This window comes from Camponotus floridanus, unplaced genomic scaffold, assembly GCF_003227725.1.
Source record: "Camponotus floridanus strain SB8 unplaced genomic scaffold, Cflo_v7.5 scaffold71, whole genome shotgun sequence".
NCBI lineage: Eukaryota > Metazoa > Arthropoda > Insecta > Hymenoptera > Formicidae > Camponotus > Camponotus floridanus.
Window position 1 is genome coordinate 612,770 of NW_020229840.1, and position 16,149 is coordinate 628,918.

Genomic DNA, 16,149 nt, shown 5'->3' on the forward strand with positions numbered 1-16,149 from the left:
AGTGTATAAAATATTCATTTTTAAGCTGTACCTTAACAATCCCTAAAAATATATTCTATCATATGTTATAAATATATAAGTTTCAAAGTGAAATTTATAAACTTTAAAATGAAACGAGAATTTCGTCGAGCAATTTTCCTCGAGTTACCAATAAAGCAAATTTTGTTAAATTAATTCAAGATTGTGTTCAGAGATGGCATCACGTAAAGTCGGCGTAGTTCCATTTAATTCAAGATGTCTACCATGATGTTTGCATGTCGTGTTTTCGGTCAAGAGGTATCTAATTTCGTTAGTTCCACGATTTCGGTGTTTTCTCAAGTACCAAGAAGATGCAAATATCAACTCGTCAAGAAACCAAAAATTGGCGCCGGCAAAGCTTTTAGAAGAATTGTCCATTTCGAAGACAAATACACGGTGAAGCCTTTGGAGATTACAAATTTAGGAGGAAGGGATCCTGCCACAGGTACGTGAGATAATATCATTGTTGCAGTATCTCGTACTTTTTTAGATCTTAAATTGATATAATATTTGAGATTTATATTCACAAATTAATAAGGATAAGTAATCAATATACATATAAATGTACACATTGCAAAGTTACATGAAAGATAAGTCTGACCTCTGTTGACGAAAAGCAAGAAATTGCTGCAAGATAATATAGGTAGCTTACACATCGACTTCTGTCAATGTCGATTTTGACATATCAGTGCTTTACCTTATTAATAAAATAAAAAATAAATTTAATAAAATAAATGTACGCAAAACATATATTGGTATAGTATGAAATACAATGTATTTATATTATAAACGAAATAGAGAAATTAATGTATTATTAATTATATGACCTTTATGAGAATAATTTTTTATATAACTTATTTTGAATAATCACATTAGGATCAAAATTAATCTTCAGCACTTGAGATAAAATAATATTATATAATACTATGTATTTTATTTTATTATTATTTAATGTTATTTTGTTATTTATTTAATATTATTTTGTATATAATATAATAATATGTATTATAATAATATAATAATATGTATAATAATATAATAATATGTATATGTAATATATAATAATATGTATTATATAATAAATAATAAATACCCCAATAGCCAAGTCTGCTAAAGCAGATCTTGTCAGGGAATCTGTTACAAATTGTTGTCGACAGAAAGATTACAGAATCGATGCAGGTTCTGATATATCATGTGATGTCGGCAGAATGTCAACAGAAATATAACAAAGCTTGTTAACATAATCAGTTACCAGATTGGCAGCAAAAATCGAACAGATTCTGCCGGCATAACTTAGTGGCAGATTGGTGGCACAAAATTGAACAGGATCTGTGCGATGCAATTTGACAACAGATTGTCGGCAAAAATCGAGCAGGATCTGCGCATACAATCTCTGATAGTAGATTGATGGCAGAAATGGAACAGGGTTTGCATGATTCGATAGTTCCTTCACTTACCGCTACGTGAGCTGTACTTTTCGTAATTGAATTTCTGTCAGAAATATATATAAAGTCGCGAATATGAATAAAAGACTAAAAATATAGTAATTATCATTTTAATTTCTATCACTTTAATTTCTGATATCTGATACAAGCAAATGAGAGTCAGAATATTAAACTGATTGGAATCAATATGATAAATGAAAAATTATTCATGTACTGCCTATTTGAGGTATGAAGCAAGAATTTAATTCTAAATATAAAAAATTACATTTCAAGTTTTACAAGTTACATTTACTTTTATCATTTACTTTATTATTAATTTAATTAAATTGAATTAGTCCTTCGCTATATGAGATATAACTACGATATAACATATTACATATATGTTATTTTCTAAGAAAATTCTAATTAACTTGCCGATAATATTGTTATTTAGCACTTGTAATAATCAGTTTTGTTGCATTTATATAACATTAATAAAAGTAAGCGCAAATCTTGTACAGTTTCTGCTGTCAATTTGCCATCAGGTTGCATGCGCAGATTCTGCTCGGTTTCTGCTGACAATCTAACATCAAATTGCACGCGCAGATCCTCGATTTCTGTTGTCAATCTGCTGTCGGTTTATGCTGACAGATTCTGCTAGCAGAAACCCAAGCTTAATGCGGACGCAGTTGATGCCAATCTGCCGCAATATTCTGTTTGAATCTGCTCGCATGCTGCTGGCAGACTGCTAACATTTTGCTTACTGGGTATTAGTTATATAATAATATATATTATAAATATTTGTTTTGCGATCAATTTTGCAAAAATATTGCTAATTTTATTAAAGTATTTATTTTTGTTTATTTGAAACTTAGTATAATTATAAAATAAAGAAAATCATTTTTACATTATTGAAACAGGTAGAGTAGCGGTCAATGGAATTGGAGGAGGTATAAGACACAAATATCACTGGATCAAGTGGATTAGAGATGGACCTACAGATCTTAGTGAACCACCAAAGGAGGAGAAAATCCTAGAGATTTTCAAGGATGGTAATAGAACGAGTTTCGTTGCGTTAGTCGGTTCCGGACGCGAAATTAAGTATATTTTAGCTACCGAGAACATGAAGCCAGGTGACATAATACGTACTCATCAAGGAATACCGCGTAATCCTATAAGGCCTTCGGAGGGAGATGCCTATCCCCTCGGTGCTTTACCCATAGGCACCCAGATTCATAATATAGAGAAATATCCAGGACAAGGTGGATGGTACATTCATTCTGCTGGCTCCGTTGCAACGATATTAAGAAAAGAGGAAGATCGTGTAGTAATACAAATGCCAAAAAGAAAGACTTTTAGTTTACACGAGACGTGTATGGCTACGGTTGGTCGATTATCGAATATCGAACACAGTTCTACACCGATTGGAAGCGCGCAAAAAAATCGGGAATTAGGAAATCGACCGAGAAGTGGATTGTGGCAGCGTAAAACTGGTAGATTTGGTCGTAAAATCAAACCGCCCCCTAAAACAAAACGTATCAATGAAGGTAGAGAGGAAAAACCGGAAGTTCTTGTTTTTAATTCCAAGTACAATGCTTAAGCTATCGTACATCGACAAATCACAGTTACGGATAAAGATACACAATTAAAATTTATTCAGAACACTAAATTGTTTATTTTATTGTCTTTCTCACCCGTTACCCTTTCTCTCTGCATTCTGAATCTCTTACATGTCTCTTATATATCTTGAAAGATTCATTACATATATGTATGCAGGCCAAAATGGAAAGGGAGATATGTACGTAATTGTTTGGACGTATACGGCTAAGAGAATGTGCTTATGAATCGTAGATCAGAGTGCTTAGAAAAATCTAAAGAATCTTAGGTAATTTTTTGCCCGAAAAAATAAAAAAAAATCTCAAGGAATTTTATCTCGGGAATAATTTAGAGAAATTTTCGAGTAATTCTTAACGCTTTTTATGATTATATAAGTTAAAAACGCTAAAAAGAGCACAAAATAAATTTATATTAAATTTGCATGTGTAAAATATACTTTAATCTTACATAAAAACTAAGAAAAAAATACTTGAAAAATCAGAAAATTTTTTTTAAGATTTAAATAGACACTCTGGAACGATAGTATCCTCGTAAATTTTCATATTACCATCGTTGAACATCGATCATTTACGGAAATATAAATTATTTATAGCAATACCAACTGTTTATGTAATTGTTGGAAATCATTGATGATATATTTGCGCTTTCGAATGTTGTATTTGTGGGAATGTTTCGTGTATACCTGAGTTTCAAGAGCAAATTTGCGTCATTGAATCATTGATAAAAGTATTCGAATGGGGATCCTGCCCCGTATTATTTAAAGGCCCTTATTGTAGTAAACAGTTTCTAGACTGGAATCGCGCGAGCGTATTTGTTCTTGCACGTCGGGTTCCAATCGATTTACGGAGATAGCGACGCGTTGTGCGAAAAGAGCGCAGCAGAGCGGCGTCGCGAAAGTGAGACATACTCCACAGATTAGAACTTGAATCGGTCCGGCAGCCCATTTCGCGTTACGTAACAATTGCCTTCGATCTAAGTAATTCATTACTATTGGCGCCAATACTGCAACAATAAAATAATATGTTGTGCATCATATGATCTGTAGATCCACACGTTTTATTGTATTATTTTGTTATTTTTTTCAGTTTGAAGAACCGATAAAAATTTAGATTTATATAAATAATTATGTATAATAAATATAGTTCTTCGTATATATAATTTTTGCATAATAATAGTATATCATATAAAATTAAAAAAAAATCTAATCGCCAAGTGTTAATTGATAACGTAATTAGCTTTAGTTTATAAATATTATAAACGAAGAACGGCAGCTTATCAATTGCTTATCACATTCATGCATATAGTTCAGATACGATTGATTGAGAAATGTTTATTAAGAAGGTCAATTAATGAAGCAAATGTAGCAAAACCTACTCATGCTCGGCGAGGCCATAAGTATTCGCGATAACGTTACAGACGTGATCGCCTGCTTCGCCGCACGTTTGCTGTTACCGACTTTCGTGCCGTCCTCGGTTTGTAATTCGATTCCATTTTGGAGTTCGGTAATCCTCATCATAGGGATGTTCACGCAATTAGCCGCAGCGACCGCAGCTAATGGCACCAGCCGGCCTGCCAACGGTGGTCCACGTTGAGCAAGACGGTTCAAAGTCAACGCCGTTATCACAGCACCTCCCGTGGCGCCGACATAACTTCGTGCTAACGTTTCCGTGGGAATCGGACTCGAGCCACTGCGGTTTGTGTAATTTACTATGGCATTGAAGGACTGGTTGATCCATTGCCAGAAGATTACAGCTGGCGTTGACCTACGAGAATTATGAATGTCTTTCGATAACAATATAAATTGCCAATATAAGAACGTAAACACATCTAAACGAAGAATCTTCCAATACGCAATAATCTTTTCCAGTGTCTTAAATGTTTTGATTGTGAACTTTGTACTCTTGTGAAGTAATTATGTTTGAAATTTAAAAAAAAAGCGAAAGCCCTTTAGGTCATTTTTACGAAGAATATCATTAAAAATTATGATGAGTGCAATGTGATAAGAAAATTACATTATTAATAATATAATAATCTATATTATTATCGCTTAAGATTAGTCTACATATTTTGTTAAAAAGTGTTCGGAGTAGAAAGAGGTCGGAGTATCCGATGCTCTTAACGATAATTTTACATGCGTCGACGTTTTGAATACGTACTTATAAAACGTCATCATACAGCCAGTTATTATCATATTCATGGGCACTTGAGCGCTCATACGCCCAATTAATAACATTTTTTCGCCAGTATCGGGATGATAGGCGCTGTCGTAAAGATATTTGCAATTCCATAATTCATCCGCGATGATTCCTTGTTTTTCTAGGCTCTCGCCCTGTCTGCGACCATAAAAAGTAACACGAATTATTATTTTTATAATGAAGAACGAAGAACGAGAAAAAAGAAACAGATATTAAATTACATTCATATAAAAATAGAAAAGAGCAGAATTTACAAGAAAACTTGATTAAATAAAAAAAATGAAAATTAAAATAGATGTCTTAAACGAAACTATTTATTATAATTCCTCTTCGAACATTTCAGCAAAATAATTGACAATTTAATTGAAGACTTAAGAAAAAGACTTAAAGAAAAAAATAATGACGTAATAATATTAAATACATAATATCACACGTGCTGTTTTACACGTGTAGCGTGACACGATGGCAATCTGCTGATTATACACATTCCAACAGAGAGACGGAGAAAAAAACTAATTATAGCAACGACTACCTGTACTTCGTGACGATGTTACGCGCATGTTCGAGCCGTTGGTTCGAGGCGAAGACATTGAGCGGGTTTGTCACAGTCAGAAAGTGCAATGCCCTTCCTTGATACGTGCTCTGATCCCAGTACGGTCTTTCGATATCTATCTTGTCCTGCGCCGCTATTTCCTTTTTTTCCGACATCTCTTCGTGTTTTCCTGCGATCAGCCGCTGCCTCTCTTTCCCACCTGGATTCGCCTTCTCCCCACCTCACCTCTCTTCTCACCCTCTCGGCGACGTTAGAGAGTCGTCGCCCTTTCTTCTCACCTGCAGAGAGTCCGATAGCCTCCAGGGAGACGGCATACGGTGACGGTTTATCCACGAGACAGGCTGTTCACCCAGCTACCAGCCGACTGACCCGCTCCAGAGTCCAGCCGCTCTGGTACTCCTCTCTCTCTTCGCTCCCATGCTGGGTATCGTTTCTTCTCTTCGCTCCCCTCGTTCGATCCATCGGCTCTCTTTGCCTCTTGCCGCGCTCGACTCTCATCGATAAGACTGTTGTGCGCGCGCACGAATCTGCCACCCACGTATCTGCTTTTACGAATTTACCACGAGATGGTGGCACACGGAGAGATTTACCTGTTCCTCAAGATTGATAAGAATATATTTGATAATGAAATCGTAATTTGAAAAGAGATTTTTAATTTTATGTGTTAATTTTATAGGAAAGATATGAGCGATACACGTAATGGGATATTTAAAAAAATTTAATGAAAAATTTAATGTCATAAAGGAAAAAGGAAGATTTAAAAATTGTTAAATTAATCTTAAAAGAATTCTTTTTATTAATTTTGTTATTTTATTAGCATTGCATTATTATTATTTTGATGTTGCATTTCTAAAAAGAGTGATAATTTAAATGTATAATATTAATTTAAAGTGGAAAACATGATGATATTAAAAGATCAGTTGTCATATAAAGTCTCTTCCAATCAGTTTCTAGTTAACTTTTGATTAGGAAATAATAAACAGAATATTTTATATTTTAATAAAACATAGATAGCTAATAGCTACTGATCAATTTACTGATCAATTTGTCTAATTCTTGATTACTTATTGGTCCAAAAATAATAACCAGAATATTAAAAAAGCTTCGAAAAATCTTTTACTGATGCTAGTTATCATTTATCAATTCGTTTGGCTTATCTAGTTTCTGGCTATTTTTTGTCCAGAAAATACCTTTTTAACAGCACCATTTATTATAAAATTAAATTACGTACTGATTAGTAGCTAACCATTTAAATAAGATTTTATCTTAATAGAATTCTGTAGTCTTGGACAGTTACTGTTCAGTAAATTTAAAGTCTGTAAGAACTGATAAGTTTTTGATATGTAATCATTTTTTTCCAGACATTTTTCTATTGAAATGTTATATTATATTTTAATATTGCATTTTCAAGGAAATGATATAATGTAGATCTAATATTAATTATAAAATGAAAAAACGTGATTGAAAATCAAGATATAAAATTTTTTACATATACTTGATTTATTAATTTAATTTAGAACATTTTTATAATACATTATAAATAGTATTATGAATAGTATGCTATATTATTACGAACAGATAAAGTAATAACAGGTTTGTCAATTGTATTTGCATTTTAGTCCAGTTTGTGACTAAAATTCTAATTATATAATCATTTTAACATATATTTTATATAACATCTTCAAATTTTTAAACATACAAAAGCTTAAATGATAAATAATTAATGATTATTTTTAACATAATATTTTTCACACAGTTTAGTTAGTTTATTTTAAATATACTTTCCTGCGAATCCGGACGAATTTTTATATAAGAGTTCATAATCTTGATATTACATTAATATCTATAATATAATATTATTAATGGTAATATACAATATTATTTTTGTATTGACATCTATTATAATGAATAATGAGCACTGTTATCACCATGTGACTGTTTTGCATATTCAAATTTTTGAATTATAGATCTCTGATTTTCTCGAACAAGTTTTCTGGGACAAGAAACTCACTTTCAGGGCGATAACATCGCTAACTAATCTTGCTAACTCGCGAACATGGTATTAAAGAAACTTTTATTGCCATGAACATTCTTTAGAATAATAGAATGATAGTCGAGCATGTATTTCCTGTGTTACAAGATTATTAATTTCACTTTCTCTTAATTATATCATTTATGGATAACGAGAATACTTAATAGCTTAATACATGTATATGCATTATATATGTAGCATTATATATAATTAATGTATATGCATTATATATGTAGCATTATATATAATAATAAAAATAATAAAAATAATATAATAAGTGATATAAATAATTTTTTTTTACATTTAGCATATGTCAGATCAGTATATCTTTTTATAATTGATTTTAATAATTAAACCTTAATAAAATCTTAGTTGAGTCTTAATAAAACATAATATGTTAATCAATTTGGTTTTCTGTAGAATATTATTTATGTAATTATATTAGAAAAAATTATATTAATATTAATATTAATATTAATATTAATATTAAGGCTAATAAAATTTAGGTCGAAAAGAGATATAAGAAAGAGATAGGAATATTTTATTTTTTAAGTTTTTTCTCTGCACAAGATTTTATAATAAATGTTTCTATATTAATTGTTAGAAAATTAAATATTATTATGTATGATATCTAACACCAATCTAGAAACTATTATTTTATATTACAGAGAATAAGGAAGAGAAGAATCTATGTCAAGTGTGATTTAAATGAAGCATAAAAAGGTTAAATGTACAATGGTTGTAATCTTGTGAGAGATTATATAGAATTATTTCCAACTTATCATGCAAATCTGCCATTGATACTTTAATTACGACTTTTCTCTTATTAACAAAGGTACTATGTCAATCGCTGAGAGAAACGAGCTAAATCATGTAAAATTATTATTAGCTGATTGACATATTTTTTTGGCGCTATATATTTTAACGAATGCCCGATCGTTCACCAAACTTTCTAAATCGCTTCGTCAGGTATCATACTACTTGACTTGATTTTAATGATGCAATTTAGGTTTATTGCTCTAACTGTAATTTTATCCTTAGTTAGTTTAATTATGCGATTTCATTTTTGTCTGAAAGATATATTTTGATTTTAGAGTGTCATAGAAAATTATTTGCATGCAAAAACAATACCTACAAAACGAAGTCAACAATTTTAATTAACAATGCTTATACTTGATTAAACTAGGATTTTTGTCGATACACATTTTTAATTACATATCTGCAATACGGTAATAATTTTTAATATTTCATTAGCGGCATCTTTTGTAATTAAAAAATAATTAATTTTTGTTTTAGAAAGGTATGTCATACGTGATATTTTATCAAATTCATCAATAGCAATGAAATAGATTGTCCCATATAATCCTATCAGTACTAATTAATTAAACATGATGGCTACATTGCGATTTTTGGTCGAAATGTGGAAAAATGAAAAACTCTTTCGACAAAATTTAGTTGCTTTATATTTAAAGCATAAATTTTGTCAGCTATACATTTAAACTGTCAATTATTATACAAGGCAATTTCAAGAAATTATTATTTTCTACAAGGTCTTTATCATATTAATTTTATAGTAAACATATTACGAGAAATCGAACTGCCCACACGGAAAAATTTATCTAATAGATATCTAATAAATGTCTAAATGTCTATTTAGTGTCCATGGATAATTAGTACATATCTAATAAATGTACAAAATATTTATATCTCCTGAATAACTATCAGAAATATTTATCAAATGTGTATATTTGATCTACATATTCATGTGTACTAAATAGCTACCAAAGATATCCTCTACATGTACACATGTTATCTACATATTTACATTTATTCAAAAAAAACGAGGCCACTAAATTTTAAAACAATTTTTTAACATTTTTCAATAGCAATAAATTAGCAAAAAATCACTATATTGAGATGAAACACAGATCAACCTAAAATTTTAACTTTCTCTTAAAAAGCAGAAAAAATCACATTTAACTTGCAACAAATGTTTTACAAAATGACATTGAAGCTAGACTTTGAAAAATGGGAAATAATTTTTTTTAAACTGTTGCATTGCTCAGAAGAATCGGTTTCCTGATATAAAAATGAGTTTTTTTAAAAGCTCACTTATTTCCTAACAAATCCATATTTTAATTTTCTATGATAAAGAACGAATCCATATTTCTATGATAAAATTATATTGTTTTGAATAAAATATTATAAAATCAACAATCTTAGAAGGATAAGGTATACATGTCGCGTAGAATGGAATGCAAAATGCAGGATCAATATATATTTTAAATATAAGAACAAAATGGTATAGAAAGACTGATACATTTCATAGATATTAGGTAGTTGTATGTTAATACATATACTTGTAATATAAAATAATTTAGGGAAAATTACTAGGAATTAGTCAAAATAAAACATTATGATATATTGATTTTTGATTTTGTTATGTAAAATATTTTCGTAGCATTATATATATGTATGTATATATTTAGAGAAAAGATATTATATTTAATATTTAATATTTTTATTATGTTGATGTTTTTAATCGATTACAGAATAATAGCTAAATTTAGCAAAAATTATTCTTACAAGAAAATCCAGAATAATACTTGCTTGAAAGAAGGAAGTAGTATTCATGCATTAAAGCGATAGTTTTGCTCGCGAACGATAATTACAAAGCAGTATTTAGATGATACATTGAGTAAAATGTTTTTAGACACAACCTTTCCAATGATGTTTATTTTTTTCCATATTTCACTTTAATAATACAATGATAATAGCAGAGGTGAACTTCACTAGCCTACTTACTTGCTAGTAACAGAACATAAAGGTGGAACCGAAAACGAAAGGTACGAAAATAGATTGATTATATGAAGATCGTAGAGAATTGTATAGAAGTGTATACTCACTGTGCTCCAAGATATATATGTATATGTGCGTATGTATATGATGTATTACACTTTAGGCAAGAGTCATCTCATGCGTAACATGTTTTTCTATATGTCTACTTTATTGAGGATACAATCTTACATTGAAATACTCAAGAATATTTCCGGTACATTATATCCAGATTACTTGAAATTATTATATATAATATATAATAATTATGTATAATAATTTACCGTTAAAATTTTAGAGAACACGATAAGTTTCAACTTCTGAATTCAACTTTTGGTAAATTATAAAAAAAAAATAACAAGAATAAATCATTTTATGTCTAAATATTAATTTTTATATATATTTGGACACACTCTGGTATAATAAATGTTACTTCCGTATGTCATTTTTTTTTCTTTCTCAATTATTTTTTCTTATTTTTATTAAATAAGCTTATTTTTATTAAATTATAATTTGTTATTTTATTATTTTATGTATGTGATAATATTATTAACAATATTATATTTGAGACTTCTCGTATTATCTTGTCTATTATTGCCTCTAATTATATTATTGCATGATTATCTTTACGGCTGTTGAAGGTGGCTTGCTCCAATGATTTATGATCTTGAAACGATAACTTCAGAGAATATGAGATATGTAATATTCTTCTCCTTCCCTTTCTAAACAAGTATTTCGTATGAACACGCAATTCTATTAGTAATTAAAGTAGATGGAATACTATGCTTTATTTGCCGAAAGATAGAATATAATACTCAATATCTTTTATACTCGAAGAAATAATTATAGTAATTATTTTTTTACTCAAGAAAAGCTCTTATATGTTACATTTACAGTTTTAGTACGTCATCTTAAATACATTAATGAATCGATGTGCATTTCGCATACTTTTATAAGGATAAGTTTTTAAGTAGCTGCAATTATATGTATTCGTATTTTGAAGAAAATTTTTTTATAACAATGGCACATTTCCTGTCACAATAATCACGCCATTACTGACAATAAATGCTAAAAAAGTGAGCGATCTCAATTTTTTTGTTATAAATATCGATTTGCTTGGATCCGCTTGAATAATCATACCTGGCTTTTCAAATATTAAAAAATTAATATTTACACCCTACATCTTTTTACATATACGAAAATTCAACAATGAATTTTCTGAATCTAATTGTTTTATTATAAATATTATGTTTTCTTTAAAATTATTGTTATATGATACAAAACTGAATTTTAAAGCAATATTTTGAACTTAAGCGACTAATTGATTTCGTACATAATAATAGTCTTAAAACGGTACTCATAACGATATTTGATTTTAAGATATCAATTGATTTCGTAAGAAATGATAGTCATAAAACAGCACTTGATTATATCGCAAATCGAAGAAATTGATGCATGTACTTTATATCTTTAAATCTATAAGATTTTGATAATTGATAAATATAACTGATATGATTATATAATAAAAAAAAATTTCAAATAAATGTAAAATATTTTCAGAAATTATATAAAACTTAATTTAATTTAATTTTATTGTAAATTAACTTGTATTTTATAAATTTTAATAATTATTTTCCTTAAATTTCTAGCAAGGGAGAGTGGATAAAATGTTTCAGAAGTGCAATTTTTATTATGATTAAAAAGAGTGCAATATTTTTATTCTCTATTACACTTTTATACTTTATATAATTTCATTATATTATCATTTATTACATTATATTATCGTGGGATTTTTACTATTTGCATTCTCGGTTGAGACAGAAATAAAAAGAAATAGCCATGCTTTTTTGTTCATAATGTATGCAATTGCTACGTGACAATCTATAATTTGTAATGTTGACAGTCAAAGACCTTAATCGAGGCTCTCTTTCGGGCCGACTCTGTTGTTTCTCTAGTCATGAATCGAATAGCGTTGATTGTCGCCAACAATCTTCAATTCATGCTAACTGTTGAATCAAATAAAGTAGTAATATTCATTAATGTATGATGCGCATTATAAGTAAATAAAATAAATACTATATATATATATGAAATATAACTAATATGAAATATAATTAAATATTATATAACTAAATATTAATTATATATAAAATATAACTATTAATAAGTAATCTAAAAAATATGAAATTCTTGCTGCATAGAATATATATACATATAAATAAATAAATAAATAAATAAATATATATATATATATATATATATATATATATAAGGGAATGATAATGGAATATGAAAAACAAACCTCTAAAAAAACACCCTTATATTTAAATTTACAAGAATAATTTTAATCGAAAAACACTTGTATGATATGAAATAATATATAAATTATTTTGTTTTGCTGTACAAATAAAATTTCTAAGTATTTTTACAGTTTTTCTGCATTAATTAAAATTTCTCAGACGATATTTGACAAAATATCCCATTACTGCTATATTATACGATAATGTCTGCCACTATTTAAGTACGCAATGGATTTTCCATGAAATAGGCCATAGATGTCATAAAGTGTGTGTGTGTGTGTGTGTGTGTGAGCATAACTAAATAAGTAAAATAAATTTCGCGGCTCCAGGATATTATCGATTCGTTCCGTCTTTTAACGCGGTGTAAAATAAACTGTATCTAATATTGTACAACATGCACATATTTCAAGACTTGATGACCACGAAGTCTCGCGTAAGCTCGTGTTCATCTTTTATTCATTTTTTATATAACGGGTCTTGAGTATTATAATTATCGAATTATTGACTTGCTAGTGTTAAAGTATAATAAGTATCTCCAGTTAGCGATCTCCAATAATTTTTGTTTTGCAATTAGATAAAGAAATTGAATACATTGTTTATTTTGAACAAGATAAATTAGTTATTTTATGAGATAAAAAAGAGAGAGAGAGAGAGAGAGAGATGTAAGTAAAATATTGCACATATGGTTGATAATAACAATATTTCTCAAATTTCTATTTACGTTTTATTGAAGATAAATATCACAATTATTAATTGTTAATAAATATTTATTTTTATATAATTTATTTCTATAGTTATTTTTATAGAATTATAACTATTTTAATAGATTTTTGCGAAGGATTATATTCCATAATATTTATATAATATATAATATAAAATATAACAAGATAACAAGAATTGCATAATAATTAGATATTACTAACATTCACCTCGCGCTTCTAGAGATGTAAGATTAATATCTCAAAAATCACATATATTTCTCTTTTCAAAAATAAACGATTCGCATTCTACTCTTCTTCTACGTTTGCATATACACCTTAATACATTTTCTGCTAGTAGGATCTCTTATTGTAAACTTTGAGATGATTACTAATGTTCAACAAAAGTTTAATCATCTTCCCGCAGACAATTTCTTGCGCCTCTACCGCGAACTTATTTTCTATCAAGAATGTGTAACAAACTGGAATATCGAGATTGACGCAATTAGTTGCAACTGATTATCTGAGATCACCATTTCATATCCTGTCAATGTTCCGGGGTCCCTGTCAATGTTAGTGGGTCAGCCGGACAAAAGGGTAAGCAGGTTACATGGCGAACGACAAGCACGCGCTTCAGTATCCCACCCAACTTGTCATTACGCGTCTTCTTTTTACCTCATGATCTTCAATGTGGAAGTCGATGAATGACGGTCACTTACGATGCATATTCTTTTTCTGTCGGGCTCGTAGCCGCGAGTGAAAGCTCGCGCGCGCTGAACGTGCTCGCCATGCTTCCGGCGCGGCATGTTTGTTCGTTTCTCATTATCGACAATTCTATAGGTGCATAAAATGTCCGCGGAAAATAATCTTTCGGTGATGATGCATGATGATTCCCTATGCAGATGTGTTAGATATATATTTCCAGGCCAGTGGAGTAAGACGGTTGTTTCTTCCGGGTTGCATTCCGCGAAAATATTGCTCGGATTCAATGAATCTTTAGCATTGAGTTTCCTTGCGGCTTGAAAGATAAGCTCGACAAATTTTTTTAAGATTCATCAAAAGTATGAAAATGTCAGTAACCCTATCTGAATAAAAAATAAAATAAAATAAAATAAAGTTAGTTATTACAAATCATATTTTTGATGCGGACAAGATTTTTAAATTTTCAATAAAATAATTCTTCTTTCTAAGCTTTCTTCTATGCCATAAAATTATATAAGCTATTATATAAAGAGTTATAATGTTACAGGATTTATATATCGATCAGCATCAGTGTTATGATCAGTCAATTATCTGATTATTAGTTAGATCTCAAAAAAGCAGCCAGACACTATGTGCAGGATGTCTATTTTCTGAAAAAATATGAAGAATCTAAAATTTATAAGCATTTTTGTATATTAGGGAATTCTTATTAGGAAATTTTATTAGAACTCTAATTTTATTAAAATAGGAAATTTAAAAAGAAATTCTTTGATAATTTTATTCTTATATTCGAGCCAGACAAGTCGAATAAATTATGTATTTAAAATATATTATAAATATACATATATTTATATTTATATTTATATATTCACTATTTTAACAGAATATACAATTTGTATTTTTTTATTGCAATTTTTAATTTAAAAAAATTAAAAATGCAGATAAAAAATTTATTTTATGAAAGCTATTGAATCTTTTTTTCAGTATTTTTTGAAATCTAACATTTGAAATTAAAGTGGCTTATTATTTTTACTTTTTATGAATCAAAAACATTAGAAAACGCATACAATAAAAAATTTATTTTAGAAAGCATTCAAAAAATTTTTACAAAAATTCTCTACCTATCCAGAATTTTAAAAAAATTTCGGAGGTTAGAGAAGAATTTTTAGGAATTTGTTTTGCAAGAATATATATATATATATATATATATATATATATATATATATATATGTCAACAATCCTATAAAAATCGTTAAAATATATATAATATAATATAAAGAGAGATTTGATAGATTACTATTAGATCAATTTAGTCTTTTATTATTTGATTTCATTTATTTAATCATTTGTTTACGGTACATTGTTGTTTGAACGATAGGTTAGATAATCTCTTAAAGTAAGTCAAGCATACTAAGAAGACCAGATATTGACCGTGAAGGAAGAGTGGTTTTTAAAAATTGCACTCGAATGGCAAATAAACGATTCGAAACCAAAGTAAGGCGCACAACTGTCGTACGAAGGTTACAAACCGGTTGCAGAAAAGAGGCTGCGTCGCAACATATAAGTATGATATTCTACAGATGGAGAGTGCAGTGGCATTAATAGGTCGATCAATCGCCTCTCATTTTCTTATTCTTTTATTTATTTTTTACCGCGTTATACGAGTTGTTATGTAACAATTTCAGTTTAAATATACTCTAAAAGTCATATTTATACTGCCTCTTTTATATTCTTTAGATAATTTAGGATCGATTTTTTTTACAATAAAGATTCAG

At 28.9% G+C, this 16,149-nt stretch overlaps 2 protein-coding genes across 2 annotated transcripts; one reads left to right on the top strand and one right to left on the bottom strand.

Moving 5' to 3' along the window:
* The first annotated feature begins 215 nt into the window (after positions 1 to 215).
* On the top strand, positions 216 to 3,081 carry LOC105254631 (39S ribosomal protein L2, mitochondrial). Its single transcript, XM_011263422.3, has 2 exons — positions 216 to 463; positions 2,363 to 3,081. The coding sequence occupies exons 1-2, from the start codon at positions 235 to 237 to the stop codon at positions 3,040 to 3,042; spliced, it is 909 nt and encodes a 302-aa protein (XP_011261724.2). The 5' UTR covers positions 216 to 234; the 3' UTR covers positions 3,043 to 3,081.
* Positions 3,002 to 5,962, bottom strand: LOC105254630 (sideroflexin-1). The gene is made up of 4 exons (XM_011263421.3): positions 5,787 to 5,962; positions 5,216 to 5,392; positions 4,434 to 4,822; positions 3,002 to 4,061 (listed from the first exon to the last, which is right to left on the bottom strand). The coding sequence occupies exons 1-4, from the start codon at positions 5,960 to 5,962 to the stop codon at positions 3,817 to 3,819; spliced, it is 987 nt and encodes a 328-aa protein (XP_011261723.1). The 3' UTR covers positions 3,002 to 3,816.
* Between the last annotated feature and the right edge of the window lie 10,187 nt (positions 5,963 to 16,149).

Coding starts and splice junctions, on each gene's coding strand:
- LOC105254631 (XM_011263422.3), top strand. CDS start 235: ATGTCTACCATGATGTTTGCATGTCGTGTTTTCGGTCAAGAGGTATCT. Junction 464..2,362: donor AGGAAGGGATCCTGCCACAG/GTACGTGAGATA, acceptor TTATTGAAACAG/GTAGAGTAGCGGTCAATGGA.
- LOC105254630 (XM_011263421.3), bottom strand. CDS start 5,962: ATGTCGGAAAAAAAGGAAATAGCGGCGCAGGACAAGATAGATATCGAA. Junction 5,393..5,786: donor AACATCGTCACGAAGTACAG/GTAGTCGTTGCT, acceptor TTATGGTCGCAG/ACAGGGCGAGAGCCTAGAAA. Junction 4,062..4,433: donor TATGGCCTCGCCGAGCATGA/GTAGGTTTTGCT, acceptor TTATTGTTGCAG/TATTGGCGCCAATAGTAATG.